At 38.5% G+C, this 22,342-nt stretch overlaps 1 protein-coding gene and 2 non-coding genes across 3 annotated transcripts; all 3 read right to left on the bottom strand.

Annotated features, from left to right (window-relative positions):
- Positions 1–238: 238 nt before the first annotated feature.
- On the bottom strand, positions 239–320 carry Trnas-gcu (transfer RNA serine (anticodon GCU)). The gene has a single exon. It is a non-coding gene; the product is annotated as a tRNA-Ser (tRNA).
- A 1,556-nt stretch (positions 321–1,876) lies between these two features.
- Positions 1,877–1,958, bottom strand: Trnas-gcu (transfer RNA serine (anticodon GCU)). Its single transcript has one exon. It is a non-coding gene; the product is annotated as a tRNA-Ser (tRNA).
- Positions 1,959–12,687: 10,729 nt separating this feature from the next.
- Positions 12,688–14,411, bottom strand: LOC131681524 (uncharacterized). Its single transcript, XM_058962341.1, has 3 exons — positions 13,428–14,411; positions 13,231–13,366; positions 12,688–13,152 (listed from the first exon to the last, which is right to left on the bottom strand). Exons 1-3 carry the CDS (start codon positions 14,314–14,316, stop codon positions 12,885–12,887), a joined length of 1,293 nt encoding a protein of 430 aa, XP_058818324.1. The 5' UTR covers positions 14,317–14,411; the 3' UTR covers positions 12,688–12,884.
- Between the last annotated feature and the right edge of the window lie 7,931 nt (positions 14,412–22,342).

Here is a 22,342-nt window from a genome sequence, read left to right as displayed (position 1 = left end):
GTTTTGAGCAAATGTCATTGCTCCGTTGATATAAAAAATATCGATAAAACATTTTTTATAAGTGCTTTATAATATGCACAATAAAACTTTGCTATTTTGCCAAAAACTGATGAACATTTCAAAATTTTCTTGATGCACAACATATATAATACTTTTAAACTAAATATCTGGTTCAAGTTCTTGCTCTGGGAGGGATCGCTCTACGAAAAACGTATATTCCTGTAATAAAAAAAAGTTCCGACGAGGATGGGATTCGAACCCACGCGTGCAGAGCACATTGGATTAGCAGTCCAACGCCTTAACCTCTCGGCCACCTCGTCGACATGGTGGCTGGCGTGCTCAAAGGCTATCCAGATATGTTCGCGTATTTTCCCTCTGGACAGTACAACATGTCAACGAAAAAGCTTCTAAATCCAGAATGATGCTGCGGTGAAATTCACCCCCGGTGATACAAATTTCAAGGGTGGCATAATATTACGGCTCGTAACTTTTTAGGTTTCTCAGTCTTAAAAGCCTAAACAGAATGCGTTACTAACGAAGCACCAATGCACGCGGTCTGAGTAAAACCTGTTAGACTATGGATTTTTTCACTATACTGCCTGTAATCGCAGGTCATTCTTATGTATATAGGAGAACCCTATGGAATATGGGACTGACTTATGAGCAGCTGTGTTGTCCTGTCTCTGAACATTCGTTGGATTATAGCTGTCGTTATTAGCGGAACCTATACGAGCAAAAATATTGCCAATAAATCAAATATTGATTAATATATTGGTGGTGTAAGTCATCTTTATTGATGTTAAAGAATTCAAGTGGTATTGATGTATCGAAGCAGTATTATCAATATTCTTGTTATGTGTTGGGTTCGCTATCGAGAATAGATTCACTTGAAAATATTGTTTTGTTTATGCGGGATATGTAATAATATGTCCTATCGTAAAAGCTCACTTAGTCGAATAAAGCTTTGCGCTTATCGCCCTTCTTTATCGACGCCGATATCGAAACACTGGAAGATATTTTCCGCATTGACTGTACGGGACAAACAGCCAAAACACACAGAATTGATTCACATGCAACCATTTTTCTTGACCGCGCATTCAAACGGACCGGAAATGTTAGCAAGCGTCTCCCTTGGAACGGGCTTATATACTATAATGTTGACGCCATTTACACGATCCATCAGTCTTCCGTGGCCGATACAGCACGTCAACGGGACGTCGAAATAATTGCATGCAGGTCCTACGTTCAGACACAACATCAGCGAAACGGAACGTTTTGACGAACGGACCGTGGGACAGTGCACACGAGTAACATTGACGTTCTGTTCCGACGATAGTGTGTTTCATACTTTACGAACTAAAGGATCGTGTAAATCGAACTACACTGCGCAAACTGGCATGACACCACCAAAATACAAAGTGTGCCTGTGCAAAAATAAAGCATTGACGGAAAATAGAAGTCTAAAAACTCGTATTTCAACCTTCATAATAGCAGTACGCCCATGAAATGTAAAAAAATATCATCATATTTTGTGCACTTGCGATCAAATTAAAGGTGATTGATTGCCATCCTATAAATCACGGTAACTAGTTCGATATACGAAGGGAACTAGTCGGATTAATCTTCTTCACTTTTTCATGTCAACCTTATTAATGTGTAGTACTGGCTCAAATTACGTAGTACATACCAGATTCAACGCTATTCAGTATAGTATAGTCAAAGTTGAACAAGGACGCTGCTACAGTCACAATAATAATCATTCGTTCGATTTACCCCACAGTCCCGTTTCATCACATTCATCAGCAATTTTCCACTTATTTGTCGGATAACGCGTGAAAATAAATGCTTTGCTTCTGGCGTGCAACAAAAAGAATTCCGACGAGGATGGGATTCGAACCCACGCGTGCAGAGCACATTGGATTAGCAGTCCAACGCCTTAACCTCTCGGCCACCTCGTCAGTTGGGTGTGCATTGCTCTCGAAAATGCCTTTAAAAATCGTACCCGTGCTAAACATTCTAAAGTTAAAAGGATTTTGCTTATGTCGACTAGAAAATTATACCGTCTTAAATAGATTCTTTGTTATTCTGGGTATGTCTATCGATTATTATTTTGGTGCATTACGAAGGAATATATAATATAATATATATAATATAATTAATATATAATTGAAATCATACAATATGAAATAAACTACATAACACATGTTTTGGAACACTTTTTTGTTTTTAATGTAGCAATGAAGACGTAGATGAAATGTCAATGGTATTTTCAGCTAGTTTTGTAACTATACTGCTTCTTAAGAACGAAGCACATGTAGTGATACCGTATTAAATGAATCCTTGATTACTAATCAATAATATAATGTAGCAACCTAATAAGATGAATTAGGAATCGTCCGCTCTACTATTGAATTTATTTACTTGGAAAATTGAATATAGACATTGGAAAAGTCTAAAACGTTTTTCATAACTGATTACACTTTAGGCAGGAATTCTACATGTTTTGTCTTTACACGGTTTCAAAATGACGCTATCTTGACCTTAAATTACTGTTTAAAATGCGAGGAAAAGGTTATGGTTATTAAGTCTTATTTACATTAGAACTTTGTTATAAAAACAGATTGAAAATAGAATACAATTTGCAATATTACATTTATTCATTCGCTGAGAATATTGGTGGGCTTTTTGACACACAAAATTCAAGCAATATTATGTATCAATAATTTTGATAAACAGTCTGTAGATGTCTACACGGAAAAATAAAACAACCCACAGAATAAGTTCTTTTAACTTAAATTTAGGTACTTTTGAGTTTTGCATCGCTTTCGCACTTATTAGTGTTGTCAAAAACAAAGCGAGGGATTTGACTCAGTCGAGGTCTTCCGTGGAATATGGTACTTTTGAGTTGTTTGAGGTATACTCAAAATTAGATAAATTCAACTTAAATTTAAATATATTTAACACAAGGTTGAGTAAAAAAACCTATCAATTAGTTGTGATTCAACGATACCCAAAAATTGAGTCAAAAGAGCTCAGCTTTGGGTATCCGTGTGGCATGTGTGTAAGAAGAGACTGTCAAAAGTCATGTCTGCAAATCTGTTGTCGCTGCATTTAGGGAAAAGCACAGATAACAGACGTCTATGCTCGATTCGAAATGTTTCTAAATACTGTAAATTCTGAATAAATCAGATGTCTGAAACTCGTTTGGCCAACGTTTGTAGGTTTGTAGGTGGCGCAGAGGTCGATGAAAAATAATCATTTAGTATTTTTAATATTACATATTATAAATAAGGTTATCGGTACTTCAATTACCATTTACCTGTACCTCCAGGCGCTGGCGATGTCCGGAAATATAATCCGACGACGTTTTAGGACATCTCTTTCATTCCAATCGGCACTTCGTAGTAATGGCGGAAACTATAAAAACAAAAAAGAAAGTTAGATTTGAATAGAAACAAAACTCAGAGAAACCTACTTTTAATTTTTGAATGTTCCGCGTCGACTCTACAGCTACTAAGTCCGAGGCATGATCATTTATCATGGTTTTAATCGACGTCAAACTCCACGTTCTTTTACTTAAGAATAACTATTTGTTCACCCGAAACTTTCAAAATTCAATTGTTACTCACTAGTTGAATTAATTCTACTCAAATTTAAACTCATTTTTGACATATTGGCTTTTTTGACCTTGTTGAACGTGGAAAATTCCTAGGAATAAAACAAAAATAAATTCATTACCGGTAAAATTCAGATACATCAAATTATCAGACATGCAGTCTCGATTTCACATTTTACCATTAAATCAATAAATTCTTATTTAATTTACTACTTTTAGTGTAAAATGCGCTTAGGGATCGCATGAGAAAAGTTTTTGAATTTTACCGGTAACGAATCTTTGTTTGTTTTATTTCTAAGAATTTTCCATGTTCAACAAATTCCATTTTATGAAAATTGATTGAAGAATAATAGAGATACATGCTCGAGAAAATGATAATATTTAATATGAATGACAAAAGGCCCTATAACCCCAACTTCTCGTATTCGGACAAAAGTTAAAAAGGTTCCGTTCGATTTCTGAGATTTTTTCACATTAGAAAAACTGCAAACACGTGCAAATTTGCATCACTGAGCAGAAAAATTATTAAAAATAGAGGATTTCTGGGACAAAATGACCCAGTACCCCACTTTCCGGCAGTGGTCAGCTATTTTCGTTCGCGTCCCTTATCACTTATTTTTATAAAGTGATTCATCAGCAGTGCTATTTTTGAAAATAATCCACCTCGATTATGGAAGTAATTTTTTCCCATCTTCTTTAATGTAAATAATTAAGCAGTATTCATTTCGTTATATTCTGAATTGTACATATTTTGTCGTATGTAATTTTAAATGTTCTTTGATTTGATGGCATTGTAAGGGAACACGTATCCGCCGGTTGATGCCAATCGAGCTGACATTTCTTTAGACTGAGCAAACTAATTTCTGTGTTTTTTTTTAATTTCGTTTATTTGACACGGCTCATAGCGGTAGCTTAACGGAGCCGTGGATCTTTCATGTGTTAACAATATGTGAAAATTAAAAATAAAAGCAAATATTATTGATTACCCGTTGGATCTCGTGCGCGCAACTTTTTATTGCGAGCGGAGACCTTCTTTCGCGGCTCGCCTACTGCGTCATGGGGATCATTTAATTCTCTTCTATCGTTAACCCTTAAATGCGCAATGTTGTTTTAAAACAACATTTCGAAAACCAAATTATCATACAAACGTACTAAAGCTGTGAGACAATTTTCAGAAAATTTGAAAAAAATCGGTTTGCGCCTTTAAGGGTTAAAGGTGTCTTGGTGCTCAGATGTTCTTTCCTGTGTAATACGTCGTCATTGTTTTTATCTTCTTCACCGATATTGCTTACAGTGGTTTTTGGGGTGCTGGATGCTGCTTTTGCAGTTGTCAATATGGACTGAACAGCTGCCACAAATTTTGCAACCGTTTGTGGTTCAGGTATTAGTATTGAAAATTCTTTTTTAGGTTGGTTTTCCGTGGATTCGTTGGAAATCGGTAGTGATGCATTCTCCTCTGTATCTTCCGCGCAAGGTTGTCCGTGGTGTGCTGTCTGATTACAATACTTGCACGTAGGCGTTTGCCCCTCGTGGGTGCATAACGTAGTTTGATTAATAGTAGCTTCGTGGGTTTTAAGTTTTATAGTCAAGTGAAAGGGGATAGGTTTTTCGATCCGCATCCTCACCACAAGAACACCGTTAGGTGTACCCGGGACGAAATTTCTCCACGTATCAGGTGTAACGGATTCTACTTCTCCGTATCGCGACATGTATTCTGCAACTAGATCAGGAGGGGTACGTGGTGATAGGTCATGTAACTTTACATCTACATAGTCTTTTTCTATATACACGGGAATCTTAATTCCAACTTTATCACTTTCAGCCACGTGCTTCAAGTTGTTCTGCAGAACGAAACGTTCAGCTTTAGCTAACGTGTTGAATGATATGAGTACTACATTGCGAAGATGATGATACTGAAGGTACATAACCTCCTTGAGCCTAAGCTGCATCTTCACCTTCAGCAGGTATTCCACTTCACTAAAACCCAATCGTATTGAGCAGAATTTAAAGTCAACGACCGCTGTGTTGGGTCGGAGCTGACTTTTTTCGTCAACTTTACTCATGACGGCACGAATAAATTGAATGTTTCCTTTGTTCTCGAGACAATGCACACTAGATCGAGAGGTTGCTAGTTGTTGTTCACTTGGTTCGATTGTACGTCTCATTTGGGCAGAAGTAGAAAGTAGACTGATTTTTTTTCTTTGTTTGTTTTGTGTTTATTTGGCCAACTAGGAAACTAATCCATTGGGTATTTAATGCGCGTGGGGAATACGCATTGTCTTGTCTGTGTGAAAGATGACTTTTGAATTATGTATGAGGGTTGTGAATTGAAATTCGCAAGAACAATTTAAAACCAATTACTAATTTGCAGCAATCTTTTCAGCACGATGAACAAATGTTTTATTGTCATATTTAATGGTTTACTTTTAGTCTACTAAATCATCAATGAATTATATTGAGCTAAGAATAAGTACTTACTATTCGGAGATGGCGGGAGTTTGATTCGTGCATGCTACGCTACGCGTCTTCATTGTAATATCGCAACGTTTACTCGAACGAGGTGGAAAATTTGAAGTTACGGGATCTCAATAAGCGTGTGATCATATCTATAAAGGACCATTTATAAATTCTTCCGCGCTATTGGGGGAAAGAGCTATGACAAATTGTGACATAAATGGGATGGGGAGCACGTCATGTGCTTTGACGCATTCAGCCGTTTTACGCACAATTGTGCCATGTATATATAAGAAGGGTGTACCCCATTAGGCATAAATACGTTAGGCATACGGACGTTTGGCATACGCACGATAGGCATAATGGACATTAGGCATAAATACGTTAGTCATAATGGACGTTAGGCATAATATACGTTAGGCATAATGGACGTTAGGCATAATGGACGATTGGCATAATGGACGTTAGGCATAAATTATCACTTCCAGAAAATAAATCTATGGCGATTACGGCCTAGAATGAAAAGAGCGTAAATTTTTGAACTTTTTAGATGTGGTAGAATTACTCTGGAAGCTTGTCAAACTCGATCAACATTTTATTCTACTGTATATACTCGAATAAATCTGAACTCAAATAAAAAAGCAAACCGATTGCGTGGTATGGGGGAATTCAGCTTGCTTTAATTTCTCTACGTAAAACCTATAATTTGCAAATGACTAAAATAGAAATTTTCTTTAGACTGATACGAACACTGAAGAAGACTACAAGTAATAGCTGAAATACTAGTATCTGATTGATGTTGAAAAGCAATTGATTTTCATTATTATTAATATAGAGGAATTAAACGGAAGACATCTGCCTTAAGAAGATTAATTGTGACATTCCGCCAAGTCGCTCAAAAAGTTTTGAATTTTGTAAAAAAAATTGTAATTTATCTTGTTTTTTCTATCTTTGATAGTGCTCCTAACGAACTGTCTTTTGCATTTTCAAATAAAATTTGCAGAAAACCCTCCAAAAATCACGAACTTTATACTTTATTTTATCGCCACAACTTTGTATATAACCCCTTAATGTACGAATAACGCTCATCAACCTGGATTAGCTCTTACATACATGTATGGTGCAATTGTTCAATAAGAAAATATGTGCGCTTGAAGAACAGCTCATGAAAGAAAGAATGATCCATTTCATTATTTATTCAACGAATATAAGAATATTGCTGCTTCAATATCGATTGTCTCCTATATTATTAAGTTCAACTATTATAGTCTAGAAGCCAACAAAATAGAACTACGGAAACTGTCTGATACGATGGAGAGTTTATTTGTGTACTGTGACGAGGTACCGAAACGAAAAAAGGTATCGTCACGCTGTGTATAACATTGATAAACATTATGTTTTTTCGTTATTTGGCTTTTTTAAATATTTGGATCCTACTGTATTGGCTATACATATAATAGGCTTGTACCAAACTGTTGACTTAACCCTAGAACGTTGCACTTGCGTTTTCCTAGAACGTTGCACTGAGGTACACATGTACCCCACGCGTTAGATCGTAATTTTTGCAGGTAAAAATGCAAACAAAAGAAATGTATAATACATCATTTGCTTCGTTTTTTAATTGCAAAAACAGCTGTGTAAGTGAAAGTACGGAATTTATTGAATTAATGATACATAAATTGGTTTGAATAAAATAAATAGTGAAAAAATCGCTGTTTTGACTTTTTTCACAAAAATTACTATAACTTTGTGAATTTTCAACCGATTTGAAAAAAAAATCAAATGATTCTAAAAGTTGAAAGAATGGTATAAAATGGAATTTCCATATTTTTGAAAAGTGCAATTATTTTGAACAGTGAAAGCTTAAAAATCGGGCGTTGAAAAATACCAGCAAATGCGTTGGAAATTGAAATGAAAAAAATATTTTTGACCAGTAATACATTGGTAACACGCAATGCTACTGTTACAGCAGTTATTGTGCGCAAATTATACTTGCGAGCCATTGCTTTGAAAAACTATAAAAAATAAACAATAAAACAATAAAAATCAGCAAAAATTAAAACGATTTTTTGTTCCCCTTCAAAATTAAATTAAATTAAATAAATAATTAAAACGATTATATAATACTAATTGGTACTTACGTAGTAAAACAACCAGTATTTAAACTGGTATTGTCACGAATCACATTTTCACTGACAGCACGAAATCTGACGAAACACTAACGGCAACCTTACAGTGGGGTACAAATGTACCCCACGCCAACTTTGATACCTGGTTCCACGAAGGCTATAAGCAAACTGACTATACTATATTTTCCTACTTTTACTAGGAACTCTAAACTGAATTATGGTTAGGGTCTCAGGTCGGTAAATACCGAATTCTCGTTTTCACACGGCTCCAAAGAAGGCGTGGGGTACTTTTGCACCCTAGTGCAACGTTCTAGGGTTAAATCAAGGGATACTTTCTTCATCTCGTCCACGGAGAAAAAACCCTACTCTTACAAGGGATAAATATGTCGCATGGTATTTTTCATTTTGGAGTCTCTTGTTAAACCCGAAAAAACAATTGTAGGATTGATATCTCTATAATAACGAAAGCCTTACAATTACTTTTATATTTTTGTGAATTATGCCTAACGTCCATTATGCCTAACGTACATTATGCCAACCGTCCATTATACCTAACGTATATTATGCCAATTGTCCATTATGCCTAACGTCCATTATGCCTAATGTACTTATGCCTAACGTATTTATGCCAAACGTCGCGCACCCGTATAAGAAATTCCAAAGAACATGGACACTTTTGCATGTAGCGGCAGTAATGTGCTCCTACAAAAAAAGGGAAAAACTGAAAACATTCGGTTCGCATTAGACCAAGGAGATAAAGAACGTGGTAATATGAGAGAGAGAGAGAGAGAGAGAGAGAGAGAGAGAGAGTTAGCTAGTATTAGGTAATTATTGCGTGACATAATTTATGAATGGTCTACAATACCAATTTTCCAATTCGCTGACATTTATACAGACTAACGCATCCCGTAAAACTCATTGTTTATGGTCCATTTTATATTGTCGACAACACTCCCGACAGCCGGCTGTCCGGAGTTCAAGTTGTTTTCAATGAAACAAACTCTCGATAAACGGTTACCCAGAGTTTAACCGCCTCAACATTTAAAACATTTACGTATCCTACAGTCAATACACTCAAATATATTCTCAGTCGCATCGCTTGCTTGAGGCGAATCCTGACTAAAAACCTACCCACTACCTAATCCGTGGTACTTATGGAAGTGTCACTGAGTCAGGGCCTTCCGTTAAGTAAGTACCACATCAAAGATCCCAAGTTACGGTAAAGATGGTCGTGGCCCGCAATGATGGTTCTCAGGCGAAATTTTCGCTTGGACTGGATCAATTGTTATTCCCAAACAATGCTCCTCAAGCAGACTGGCTGGAAATGAGAGTCAAAAGTCTGCAATCTACGAAATATACCGTGCTTACGCAACATAACGCAACGTAAAATGACCCAGTACCCCACTTTCCCGTATTTTTCTAGAAACAGAAATATCTCCGTTCCTTTAAAAAGAGGTATAAATTGTAATTTTCTGATTGCTACTTCAAAAGTTATAGCATTTAATATATTTTTCCTTCATATTTTCCCATAGCACCAATTTCAAAAATTTCAAGCGCAGTGGGCAGGAAGCTAGAATTGTCCAAATGATGTGAAATTTGCTATCTGAGCTTACTTTGACATTTATCACAATATGAGAGGGGGGGGGCCTTCGAGAATTCAAAAAAAATTGTTTGCAACGCCCTATTGACCACTTTGGACACCTTCAGCGTACCGGAAGCTTCGGGAAGTGGCTAAGTGCTTCTACTTCATAGAAATGCCTCTCATTTCTCAAATTTATTCTCGAATGAAAGCTACAGCATCCCTATTCACTGCTATTAAATTTCATTGGAATCCGAGTTCTGGTTCCCGTTTTACTGGTTGAAATATGCGGTCACATGCGAAATTCCCATACAAACCGGTATAATCATTATATCTAAATAATGCAAAAATGATTGTAATGAGTTTTAAATTGCCTAAAATTGTTGGTCCAGATCACTAATTACAAATCAAAATCTCTTTGACCACAATAATAACTGTTGAAGTTCCCAGAAATTCGAGGAAAGTTCTAAAATTAGATTCATACCTGTTTCTCATATATTGCTGACTCGATTCTCACAATCTTAGTCCTAAATGAAGGGTATAGTATTCACATTGATTTCTATCGAACTTCATTTGAACGAAGTAATGATTCCGGAGTTGAGTAGAAGAATCCGATCACACGTGAATTTTACTTTATAATTTATCAAACATTTTACCTTTCTCATATAGAAAGGTTATACAATCACACTGAAAAGTAGAAAGAGGCCCGAAAGGCCGAAACCCATACCGTTCTGTGAAATCCCATGACTTCGGAAGAATTCAATCGACACGAGAGACACAAAACATACCCTTACGGACGGCTGCTGCACAACGGGGATGAAGATGGACTGTGACAAGCCACAAGCATATTTGACATCCACTGTGCAATGGTAATGGTGCCCATACAGCGAATATGCCATAAGCAGCATTAGCGAGGGGTAATATACTAGGTGATTAAGTCTTCACCTCACACGTTCGACTCAATTCGTTGCATTACTTTGTATTTGGCGACGAAAACCTTCTTCCTTCTCATTAAACACATGAACGGGCATCCAATTGCTTTTCGCTCGTAAGACAGTCGATAAACAGATATTACATACGGCACTGCTTTCTCGGAACGCGCATCCACATGCTTCTAGTTCAACTACCGATCGACGAATGAGGCACAAAAATACATGTGGAATTTTTATAAATTACCAATATTCAATTAGGTCTCTTAGGTGCTCCATATTGACGGCTCTATCTGAAATAAACTGGGAAATTTTGCTTCTTTTGCGAAAGATTTTCTAAAAATTAATTTCAGATTCAGATCAGATAAACTTCGAGATTTAATACACAGTTGCATGGCTGGTGTTCAAAAGGGGCTAACCACCATTTTGCATTTTTTACAGGAAATGGGAAAAAATTCCGCATTTCCAAATTAGCATTGTTTTTATTATAAAAATACACGTTTTTATTAGTAGGACTCATGTTGTCTGAATAAAATAAGATTATTACATGTACTACTTTTCAATTCAATTCAATTCATTTTCGTAGTTCGAGGGGGTAACCCCGGAGGTACCTAGCGTCCAAAAGGGGATAACCCATAATTCACACATCCTTTCCTTATGTTTCGTTTTAGAGTTATGGTGTCTTTGACAAAGTTGTTGCGTGACATCTAGCGCTTTATTTGATCATTTCATATTAGTTCGAAATTCAGTCGCTAGGGCGGCGCTGTTATCAACTTTTTAATGGAACAAGATAGAAAAGTATTGTCTACGGCACAGTTGTATGTCAGATAATTATAATTATATCTTCTGAAGATACCAACTATGTAGGTCCTACAGGTTTTAAAATATGGTGCATTTTTGAAAACATAATCTGTAAGTAAATGTTTTAAATAAAACCTTCTCTATCTCGAAACATAAAGGTCCTGCAAAGTGTGCATCTTCAGAAGAAATGTTCAAAATGATAGAACCTACAACTTTCTCGAAGACATACATTTCTATCTAGCTTTATTAAAAAGTTGATAACAGCGCCGCCCTAGCGACTGCATTCCGAACTAGTATGATTCAACCAAATAAAGCGCTAAGTGCTATGTAGTAACTTTTCCGAAGACACTATAACTCTATAACGAAAGCCAATAATTGATTCCACGCTATTTTAACTTTCCAACCCCAATCCAATCCGACGATGCAATGCAACTAAAAACAGTATTATATCGAGTGTACCGATATGTGAGCTACAACATAAAATTTACTGATTGCGAATCGGTAGGCTACTTTTTCTTAAAACCTCGGAAAACGAACGAGAAAACTTGAATTTCCATATGACTCAATGTGGGGTTAGCCCCTTTTGGACGCCAGCTAGTACTGGGGTTATCTCCAAGGTCAACTTTGACTGCCAATAGCAAAAAAAGTCCAAAAATTATTTTCAAAATTCTTAAATGGCTGTACACGTGAATTACTTAGAACTATAAAAAAATTCAAAAATATTGATTTCGGAAAAATATGCATTAGCCCCTTTTGGACGCCAGCCATTCAGTTGGTTATCATTTTTCCAACCGATTAGTGTAATCATGGTGTAATTTCGTTCAGTACAATTAAAGTTACTACCGTTCTAAGCCTTGGAAAATTGCCCCCAAATTGAAAGGTAAGTCGTAGTCACGATAAAATGTCTGAGATCAACTTCCTTTATGTTGACTACAAACATGCCGACCCGTATCGTGTGGCTGGCCTCCGCCAACGGCGCCTGACTGAGAGAGTGCAGAGGATTAGTTATAAAATAAGAAAAGCCAAATTAAACATCAATAAGGCGCAAAACTGGGACTTCGCCAATGGCACCTGAAGATTACGCTACAACCCTGCATACTTGTTATTTGTTATACCGCTCACGACGTTATAGAACTCTACATTTTCTTGTTTATTAAGGTTTTAACCATAAGGATCTATTACATTTAAATAATTTCTCCGGGGCTTTCTTAATTATCCAATGTTCGAATTGAATCCTCAGATGAAATAAGCGTTTTAATAACATATTCTGTACAAACCAACATCACACTAATTTCATTTGGTATTTTTAATTTATCGTTCGATGAGATTCTCACCCGCACAATTGTACACGTAATACGATTTAGGTATCCATTCGTTCACCAATCGCTCAAGCTGTGCTGATCTCGGTTCTCCATGACCAGCTCATCGATGACCGCGCGCACCTCCGACGAAATATCGGTATTCCGCAGATCAAACCGCTGCAGAATTTTATTTTCGGTGACCCGTGCCGCCAGCTTTTCGCCCGTCGCCTGCCCCAGTGGATTAGAGGAACAGTCCAAAAATTTCACGCTTGTATTGAAACGCAGCGTCATCAGCAGATATTCTTCGATTCCTTCATCGATCGAGCAGCAGCTGAGGTTGAGTCTGCAAGTGGGAAACAAAACAAGCGGACATTGGTTAGTGATGCTCGCTGTTCGGATACATCCATTACTAGTTTATTACTCTTTCAGTGGCAAGTAAAAGATCGTGGTCAACACACTAACTGCACCCTCGGTGAGGATCGGATTTAAGCGTAGATCCAGTCGTTCGATTGGCCGCCGGCGGATGACGTGAACCAAGTCAAAAATACTTTCGGAAGCTGCAACAGGAAAAAAGTGATCAAAACATGATCTGGTTTATGCAACAGGGCACTAACTGACACAGAAAATTATTTGTAAGGTTCACATATTTAATATTCGGCAACGATTCTGGTGATAATGCTTCCAAAAATGCTCGTAGCCCCACATCACCACAGCGACAATGGGGAAATGCTATAGTAGTCAAGTTTGGGCATCCTTTGTCCATTGCTAACGCAATCCTCTTCATCATTGTTGGTTCCAGTTTGGTACTGTGCAACCGAAACTCAGTTAGTTCGTAGCATCGCTCTAAACCGTGAGTCATCAGTTTTATATCCTTTTCTGTAATAGTTGCACAACCGAGATAAAAATTATGTCCCACATTTTTCACGTCGTAAGTAATATCAACTTTTCGCAGCTCTCGCAAATTAGACAGTGCAACATCTAGTGGTATATGGTCTCCACTTTCACCCGTTGATGGCTGTAGTTGATCGAGTTTGAGTTCTTTCACATGTAACGAACAAAGATCAATTAGTTTTAGAAAACTTTCCTCGTCATAATCACTGGGTTTCATATTCTCCAATGTCTCTGAGATATGTTGTTCCAGATACACTCTGATCCAGGGTTTCCCCTCTATATGAATGGGAAAACGAGTTTTCCATCGATTGACAAAAGCACGCTTCCAAAACGCATCACTTCTTATTCGAGAACATAGGTTATCCAGGGGGAATTCCAAATCCAGCAGATCCAATAAAAAGTTCCTATCTTCGCATAGCGGTATCTCTCGGAAGAATGGAATCGTCAACCAATTACTGGCGATAGTGTTCAAACATAACGTCTTGAGCGATTCGGGAATGCATCTGTCCCAGTCGAGATTGATTGCATCCAATTGGCGGTTCTTGTCACGTGACAAGTGACGGGAGCAAAAATACGCCCGGTATGTATTATAATCCAACGTGTTGGGGAATTTCATCTTTGCTTGTATCCTGATCCTGCCCGTTTACGAAATTGCAGCTCAACACTTCGTTTACCGGCGCTTAAAATTATGAGCACGTTTGATCGATTCCGTCGCTGAGAACCAACTGAAAGGCATATGGGTTACCATACCTCGTTGGTAGAACGGCGTGTGGAGTGATGTGATGCGATTTTTTTTGCTTGATGGAACGTGGTTTATTTTGCGGAACGCGCAGCGAAATTTGGTTTTCTCTATAGTATAGGGATATATCGGAGAACAGTTGGACGTTTTTTTAGTTTTCCCCTATTGGTAACCAGAGACAGTGTGGCGTTTGTTTATTTTTAAAAACCAGTCGCTCGGTGTTTTGTTTACATGCGAATTTATTTATTGGTGGCGTTAACTTTAGCGTCCCGTTGCTTGACTGTCGCGGATGCTACTATATTTAGATTATTTTGAGATTTTGGTCTTATGATATATGTATATTTTAATGTAGAATACATTTAAGGTTTCAATATAGGGGTCCCGTTTCAAAATATCGGCTGCGGCGCCGCGTCAGATTTTGAACGTTAATAACTTTTATCATACTTAACAGAATGATTTGATTTTTAGACCAATTTGTTGCAAATATGTTCCTCTATGCTGTATTAAAATTTGAAGTATGTATAACATGTACTAATAACAAAAAAAATGTGTTTTGAAAAATCTTTCGAAAACGACTCGGAAAAGTGAAAATTTTCAGCCCATCCCGCACAGAGCCGTCGTTATGGTAGACCAACCGAACAATAAAATAATGAAAAGTTTATATATAGGTCCATTACATGTTTGTTCGTATGGTTATTCGCATTGGGTTGCTTGACGAGAGCACTTGGTGGGGGAAAGACGGCATATTCCTTTGGTTAGGCCATTAGAAGCCGGACGGAAAGGAAAGGCTCATGCACGGCACGAGAACGAGCGAGAAAGCGATAGTAGTGCATATTAGCGCGATTATATAAATATCTGTCGGTCGGTTTTTCTCATCATTCGTATTCGTTCAAGCACTAGCAAGCAGCCAGTCCACCGAAGAAAAGCAGTCGGCGATGACGACGGCGGAAAAAGTGCCCCAGCTACTGGTGACTCATCGCAACCCGATCAGGAACTGTCGCCCTGCAAGAATTTCGCCCCAACTAAAGGGCAACAGAGTAGGCTATCGTTCCAGCGTCTGGGTCGTGAGATTGTGCAGGACTGCAAAGTCGAGCTACGCTTACAAAGCTCAGTCGTAATGATGCCCCGAGAAGCCAACGATGCCTACTTGGTCGGTTTGTTCGAGAATGCAAAATAGTGCTTTCTAGCTCACCGTGTCCGCGGGGAGTGCGTCTGAATTATGCTCCCGCAATAAAACAATAAACGGTTCTTTACAGGACCAATTAATTGTGTTCTAATAAGAGTTAAACTGAAATTTACATTTTATGGTGTATAACAAATAATTTTCAGAAAGCAATATAAGAAATACGATGTGTGGAAAGAAAGAAAGAGAATTTAAATTATCTTCTCTCGCTCGTTTTCGTGCACTGCTTTTCCATTCCTTTCTGCTGCTACTACCATCATAACTAAAACGAATGTGCGTGTTCCCCCACCATCTCATGGCCAGTGTTGCCACAATTGCATGTCGCTATAACAATTTGAATTATTTTATTGATCCTCTCTAGTATTGATAAAATATAGAACATGCAAAGTACACTAGTCGCATGCTTTTATTCGAACTTTTTGGCAGCCTCCGTTGATTAACTGCATAAATCGATTTGTTTGTGCAGCTCCTTGCTAGTAGCAAACTAAATAGCCTTTATCAGCGCTAACAAATAAAACAAAAGAATTTAAGTTTGTGAAAATCTTCTCCTTCCTTCTTTTCAAATCTGCAACATTCTTTGAAAATATTGTTGGAATGTTGTTATTGAAAAACTGAACATGCAAGTTTGCTAGCACTGGCCACTAGATTGAAGGCGATGGAAAGACAGAATATTCGTTTTGGTTATGCTAGTATTGGTAGCCGAACGGAAAGGAAAGGCACAGGAATGGCACGAAAACGAGCGGGAGAGCGATAGTAGTGCTTTCTTGTGTTTTCATATATGAATATTGGTCGGTCGGTTTTTCTCATCATTCGTATTCGTTCAAGCACTAGCAAGCAGCCAGTCCACCGGAGGAAAGCAGTTGGCGATGATGACGGTCCGCAAAAGTGCCCAGCTACTGGTGGCCCATCGCAACCAACTACCGATCAGGAACTGTCGCCATGCTAGTATTTCGCCCCAACTAAAGGGCAACGGAGCAACTAATCCGCTGGCTAACATTCCAGCGTCTGGTTCGTAAGGTTGTGTATTACTTCAAAGTCGAGCTACGCTTACAAAACTCAGCCGTAATGAAGCCACTGATGCCTACTTGGTCGGTTTGTGGGAGTGGGCGTAAATTACAATAAAAGCAACGGTTCTTTTCAGGACCAATCAATTGTGTTCTAGTGAGAGTTAAACTGAAACTTTTATTTTAAGGTGTGTAGCAAATTTTCAACAAGCAACATAATACGTTGGGTGGAAAGAAGTAGCTTGCACACGGAACAAAAATTTAAATTATCCTTTCGCTCGTTTCGTGCACTGCTTTTCCATTCCTTTCTACTGTTATTATCAGTATTACCAAAACGAATGTGTTGTTGCATGTGTTTAAGAGAAACGTTGAAGTCGCATGCTTCTATTCAAGCTTTTTGGCAGCCCCCGTGAACTAACTGCATTAAATGATTTTTTGTGCAGCTCCGTGCTAGTAGCAAACAAAATGGCCCTACCAGTGTCTGATTCGTGAGATTGTGCAGGATTTCAAAGTCGAGCTAAGCTTATAAAGTTCAGCCGTAATGGTACCCGAAGAAGCCAGTCTTGTCGTTTTGTTCGAGGCTACAAAACAGTTCGCCAGGCACGTAACTATCATGCCAAAAATATCCAACGATCCAGCGCATCACCATCAACACCAACGCCGATACCAAAGGTTCTTTTCAGAACCACCATTATTACCATAGAGAATTATTTGAAAATTTCCCATTCAAACGTGATTCTGTTGAATATTATTAGTTTTAAATTAACGTCTCGAATTGAAATCACGACGCTCCGGTTATGTGACAGACATTACCCACCCATCTTTTAATGTAGAATACATTTAAGGTTTCAATATAGGGGTCCCGTTTCAAAATATCGGCTGCGGCGCCGCGTCAGATTTTGAACGTTAATAACTTTTATCATACTTAACAGAATGATTTGATTTTTAGACCAATTTGTTGCAAATATGTTCCTCTATGCTGTATTAAAATTTGAAGTATGTATAACATGTACTAATAACAAAAAAATGTGTTTTGAAAAATCTTTCGAAAACGACTCGGAAAAGTGAAAATTTTCAGCCCATCCCGCACAGAGCCGTCGTTATGGTAGACCAACCGAACAATAAAATAATGAAAAGTTTATATATAGGTCCATTACATGTTTGTTCGTATGGTTATTCGCATTGGGTTGCTTGACGAGAGCACTTGGTGGGGGAAAGACGGCATATTCCTTTGGTTAGGCCATTAGAAGCCGGACGGAAAGGAAAGGCTCATGCACGGCACGAGAACGAGCGAGAAAGCGATAGTAGTGCATATTAGCGCGATTATATAAATATCTGTCGGTCGGTTTTTCTCATCATTCGTATTCGTTCAAGCACTAGCAAGCAGCCAGTCCACCGAAGAAAAGCAGTCGGCGATGACGACGGCGGAAAAAGTGCCCCAGCTACTGGTGACTCATCGCAACCCGATCAGGAACTGTCGCCCTGCAAGAATTTCGCCCCAACTAAAGGGCAACAGAGTAGGCTATCGTTCCAGCGTCTGGGTCGTGAGATTGTGCAGGACTGCAAAGTCGAGCTACGCTTACAAAGCTCAGTCGTAATGATGCCCCGAGAAGCCAACGATGCCTACTTGGTCGGTTTGTTCGAGAATGCAAAATAGTGCTTTCTAGCTCACCGTGTCCGCGGGGAGTGCGTCTGAATTATGCTCCCGCAATAAAACAATAAACGGTTCTTTACAGGACCAATTAATTGTGTTCTAATAAGAGTTAAACTGAAATTTACATTTTATGGTGTATAACAAATAATTTTCAGAAAGCAATATAAGAAATACGATGTGTGGAAAGAAAGAAAGAGAATTTAAATTATCTTCTCTCGCTCGTTTTCGTGCACTGCTTTTCCATTCCTTTCTGCTGCTACTACCATCATAACTAAAACGAATGTGCGTGTTCCCCCACCATCTCATGGCCAGTGTTGCCACAATTGCATGTCGCTATAACAATTTGAATTATTTTATTGATCCTCTCTAGTATTGATAAAATATAGAACATGCAAAGTACACTAGTCGCATGCTTTTATTCGAACTTTTTGGCAGCCTCCGTTGATTAACTGCATAAATCGATTTGTTTGTGCAGCTCCTTGCTAGTAGCAAACTAAATAGCCTTTATCAGCGCTAACAAATAAAACAAAAGAATTTAAGTTTGTGAAAATCTTCTCCTTCCTTCTTTTCAAATCTGCAACATTCTTTGAAAATATTGTTGGAATGTTGTTATTGAAAAACTGAACATGCAAGTTTGCTAGCACTGGCCACTAGATTGAAGGCGATGGAAAGACAGAATATTCGTTTTGGTTATGCTAGTATTGGTAGCCGAACGGAAAGGAAAGGCACAGGAATGGCACGAAAACGAGCGGGAGAGCGATAGTAGTGCTTTCTTGTGTTTTCATATATGAATATTGGTCGGTCGGTTTTAATGTAGAATACATTTAAGGTTTCAATATAGGGGTCCCGTTTCAAAATATCGGCTGCGGCGCCGCGTCAGATTTTGAACGTTAATAACTTTTATCATACTTAACAGAATGATTTGATTTTTAGACCAATTTGTTGTAAATATGTTCCTCTATGCTGTATTAAAATTTGAAGTATGTATAACATGTACTAATAACAAAAAAAATGTGTTTTGAAAAATCTTTCGAAAACGACTCGGAAAAGTGAAAATTTTCAGCCCATCCCGCACAGAGCCGTCGTTATGGTAGACCAACCGAACAATAAAATAATGAAAAGTTTATATATAGGTCCATTACATGTTTGTTCGTATGGTTATTCGCATTGGGTTGCTTGACGAGAGCACTTGGTGGGGGAAAGACGGCATATTCCTTTGGTTAGGCCATTAGAAGCCGGACGGAAAGGAAAGGCTCATGCACGGCACGAGAACGAGCGAGAAAGCGATAGTAGTGCATATTAGCGCGATTATATAAATATCTGTCGGTCGGTTTTTCTCATCATTCGTATTCGTTCAAGCACTAGCAAGCAGCCAGTCCACCGAAGAAAAGCAGTCGGCGATGACGACGGCGGAAAAAGTGCCCCAGCTACTGGTGACTCATCGCAACCCGATCAGGAACTGTCGCCCTGCAAGAATTTCGCCCCAACTAAAGGGCAACAGAGTAGGCTATCGTTCCAGCGTCTGGGTCGTGAGATTGTGCAGGACTGCAAAGTCGAGCTACGCTTACAAAGCTCAGTCGTAATGATGCCCCGAGAAGCCAACGATGCCTACTTGGTCGGTTTGTTCGAGAATGCAAAATAGTGCTTTCTAGCTCACCGTGTCCGCGGGGAGTGCGTCTGAATTATGCTCCCGCAATAAAACAATAAACGGTTCTTTACAGGACCAATTAATTGTGTTCTAATAAGAGTTAAACTGAAATTTACATTTTATGGTGTATAACAAATAATTTTCAGAAAGCAATATAAGAAATACGATGTGTGGAAAGAAAGAAAGAGAATTTAAATTATCTTCTCTCGCTCGTTTTCGTGCACTGCTTTTCCATTCCTTTCTGCTGCTACTACCATCATAACTAAAACGAATGTGCGTGTTCCCCCACCATCTCATGGCCAGTGTTGCCACAATTGCATGTCGCTATAACAATTTGAATTATTTTATTGATCCTCTCTAGTATTGATAAAATATAGAACATGCAAAGTACACTAGTCGCATGCTTTTATTCGAACTTTTTGGCAGCCTCCGTTGATTAACTGCATAAATCGATTTGTTTGTGCAGCTCCTTGCTAGTAGCAAACTAAATAGCCTTTATCAGCGCTAACAAATAAAACAAAAGAATTTAAGTTTGTGAAAATCTTCTCCTTCCTTCTTTTCAAATCTGCAACATTCTTTGAAAATATTGTTGGAATGTTGTTATTGAAAAACTGAACATGCAAGTTTGCTAGCACTGGCCACTAGATTGAAGGCGATGGAAAGACAGAATATTCGTTTTGGTTATGCTAGTATTGGTAGCCGAACGGAAAGGAAAGGCACAGGAATGGCACGAAAACGAGCGGGAGAGCGATAGTAGTGCTTTCTTGTGTTTTCATATATGAATATTGGTCGGTCGGTTTTTCTCATCATTCGTATTCGTTCAAGCACTAGCAAGCAGCCAGTCCACCGGAGGAAAGCAGTTGGCGATGATGACGGTCCGCAAAAGTGCCCAGCTACTGGTGGCCCATCGCAACCAACTACCGATCAGGAACTGTCGCCATGCTAGTATTTCGCCCCAACTAAAGGGCAACGGAGCAACTAATCCGCTGGCTAACATTCCAGCGTCTGGTTCGTAAGGTTGTGTATTACTTCAAAGTCGAGCTACGCTTACAAAACTCAGCCGTAATGAAGCCACTGATGCCTACTTGGTCGGTTTGTGGGAGTGGGCGTAAATTACAATAAAAGCAACGGTTCTTTTCAGGACCAATCAATTGTGTTCTAGTGAGAGTTAAACTGAAACTTTTATTTTAAGGTGTGTAGCAAATTTTCAACAAGCAACATAATACGTTGGGTGGAAAGAAGTAGCTTGCACACGGAACAAAAATTTAAATTATCCTCTCGCTCGTTTCGTGCACTGCTTTTCCATTCCTTTCTACTGTTATTATCAGTATTACCAAAACGAATGTGTTGTTGCATGTGTTTAAGAGAAACGTTGAAGTCGCATGCTTCTATTCAAGCTTTTTGGCAGCCCCCGTGAACTAACTGCATTAAATGATTTTTTGTGCAGCTCCGTGCTAGTAGCAAACAAAATGGCCCTACCAGTGTCTGATTCGTGAGATTGTGCAGGATTTCAAAGTCGAGCTAAGCTTATAAAGTTCAGCCGTAATGGTACCCGAAGAAGCCAGTCTTGTCGTTTTGTTCGAGGCTACAAAACAGTTCGCCAGGCACGTAACTATCATGCCAAAAATATCCAACGATCCAGCGCATCACCATCAACACCAACGCCGATACCAAAGGTTCTTTTCAGAACCACCATTATTACCATAGAGAATTATTTGAAAATTTCCCATTCAAACGTGATTCTGTTGAATATTATTAGTTTTAAATTAACGTCTCGAATTGAAATCACGACGCTCCGGTTATGTGACAGACATTACCCACCCATCTTTTTTTATTGTGACCACGACACCCCATTTCAATATTTCTGAATGAACAGAAGGTCGAGTTTGGAAAGTTTGTAACTTTCATTGTACTTAACCAAATTACACAATGTTCGCACTAATGATTCAGAAATATGATCAGGAATCTTCTGTTAGATTTGTAAGTATGTATAATTTACATGAATAAAGAAAAATTGATTTTCAGGAATCAATTATTATCTGTTCTTCCATTGGCCAGTACTACGCGACTTCCTCATGCTAACAATTAATTTCATCGTTAGCCATCTCCCTCACCAAGGCCAACAACGCCAACAAAACCGGTCCTTTTCAGGACCACCATCATTTTTGTAAAGAATAATTTGAAATATTCCTCGCCCAAATCAGCTTTTGTCCGAAAATCCTAATGAGTATCAACATATTTGAAGAACGTGTTCCTTATGTATTCTACATCTCTCCGGTTATGTCGCAGACATTACCCACCCATCTTTTTCTCATCATTCGTATTCGTTCAAGCACTAGCAAGCAGCCAGTCCACCGGAGGAAAGCAGTTGGCGATGATGACGGTCCGCAAAAGTGCCCAGCTACTGGTGGCCC

Source organism: Topomyia yanbarensis, chromosome 2 (assembly GCF_030247195.1).
Source record: "Topomyia yanbarensis strain Yona2022 chromosome 2, ASM3024719v1, whole genome shotgun sequence".
In the NCBI taxonomy this organism is placed as follows: Eukaryota; Metazoa; Arthropoda; class Insecta; order Diptera; family Culicidae; genus Topomyia; species Topomyia yanbarensis.
This window is presented reverse-complemented; position numbering and strand designations above follow the sequence as displayed.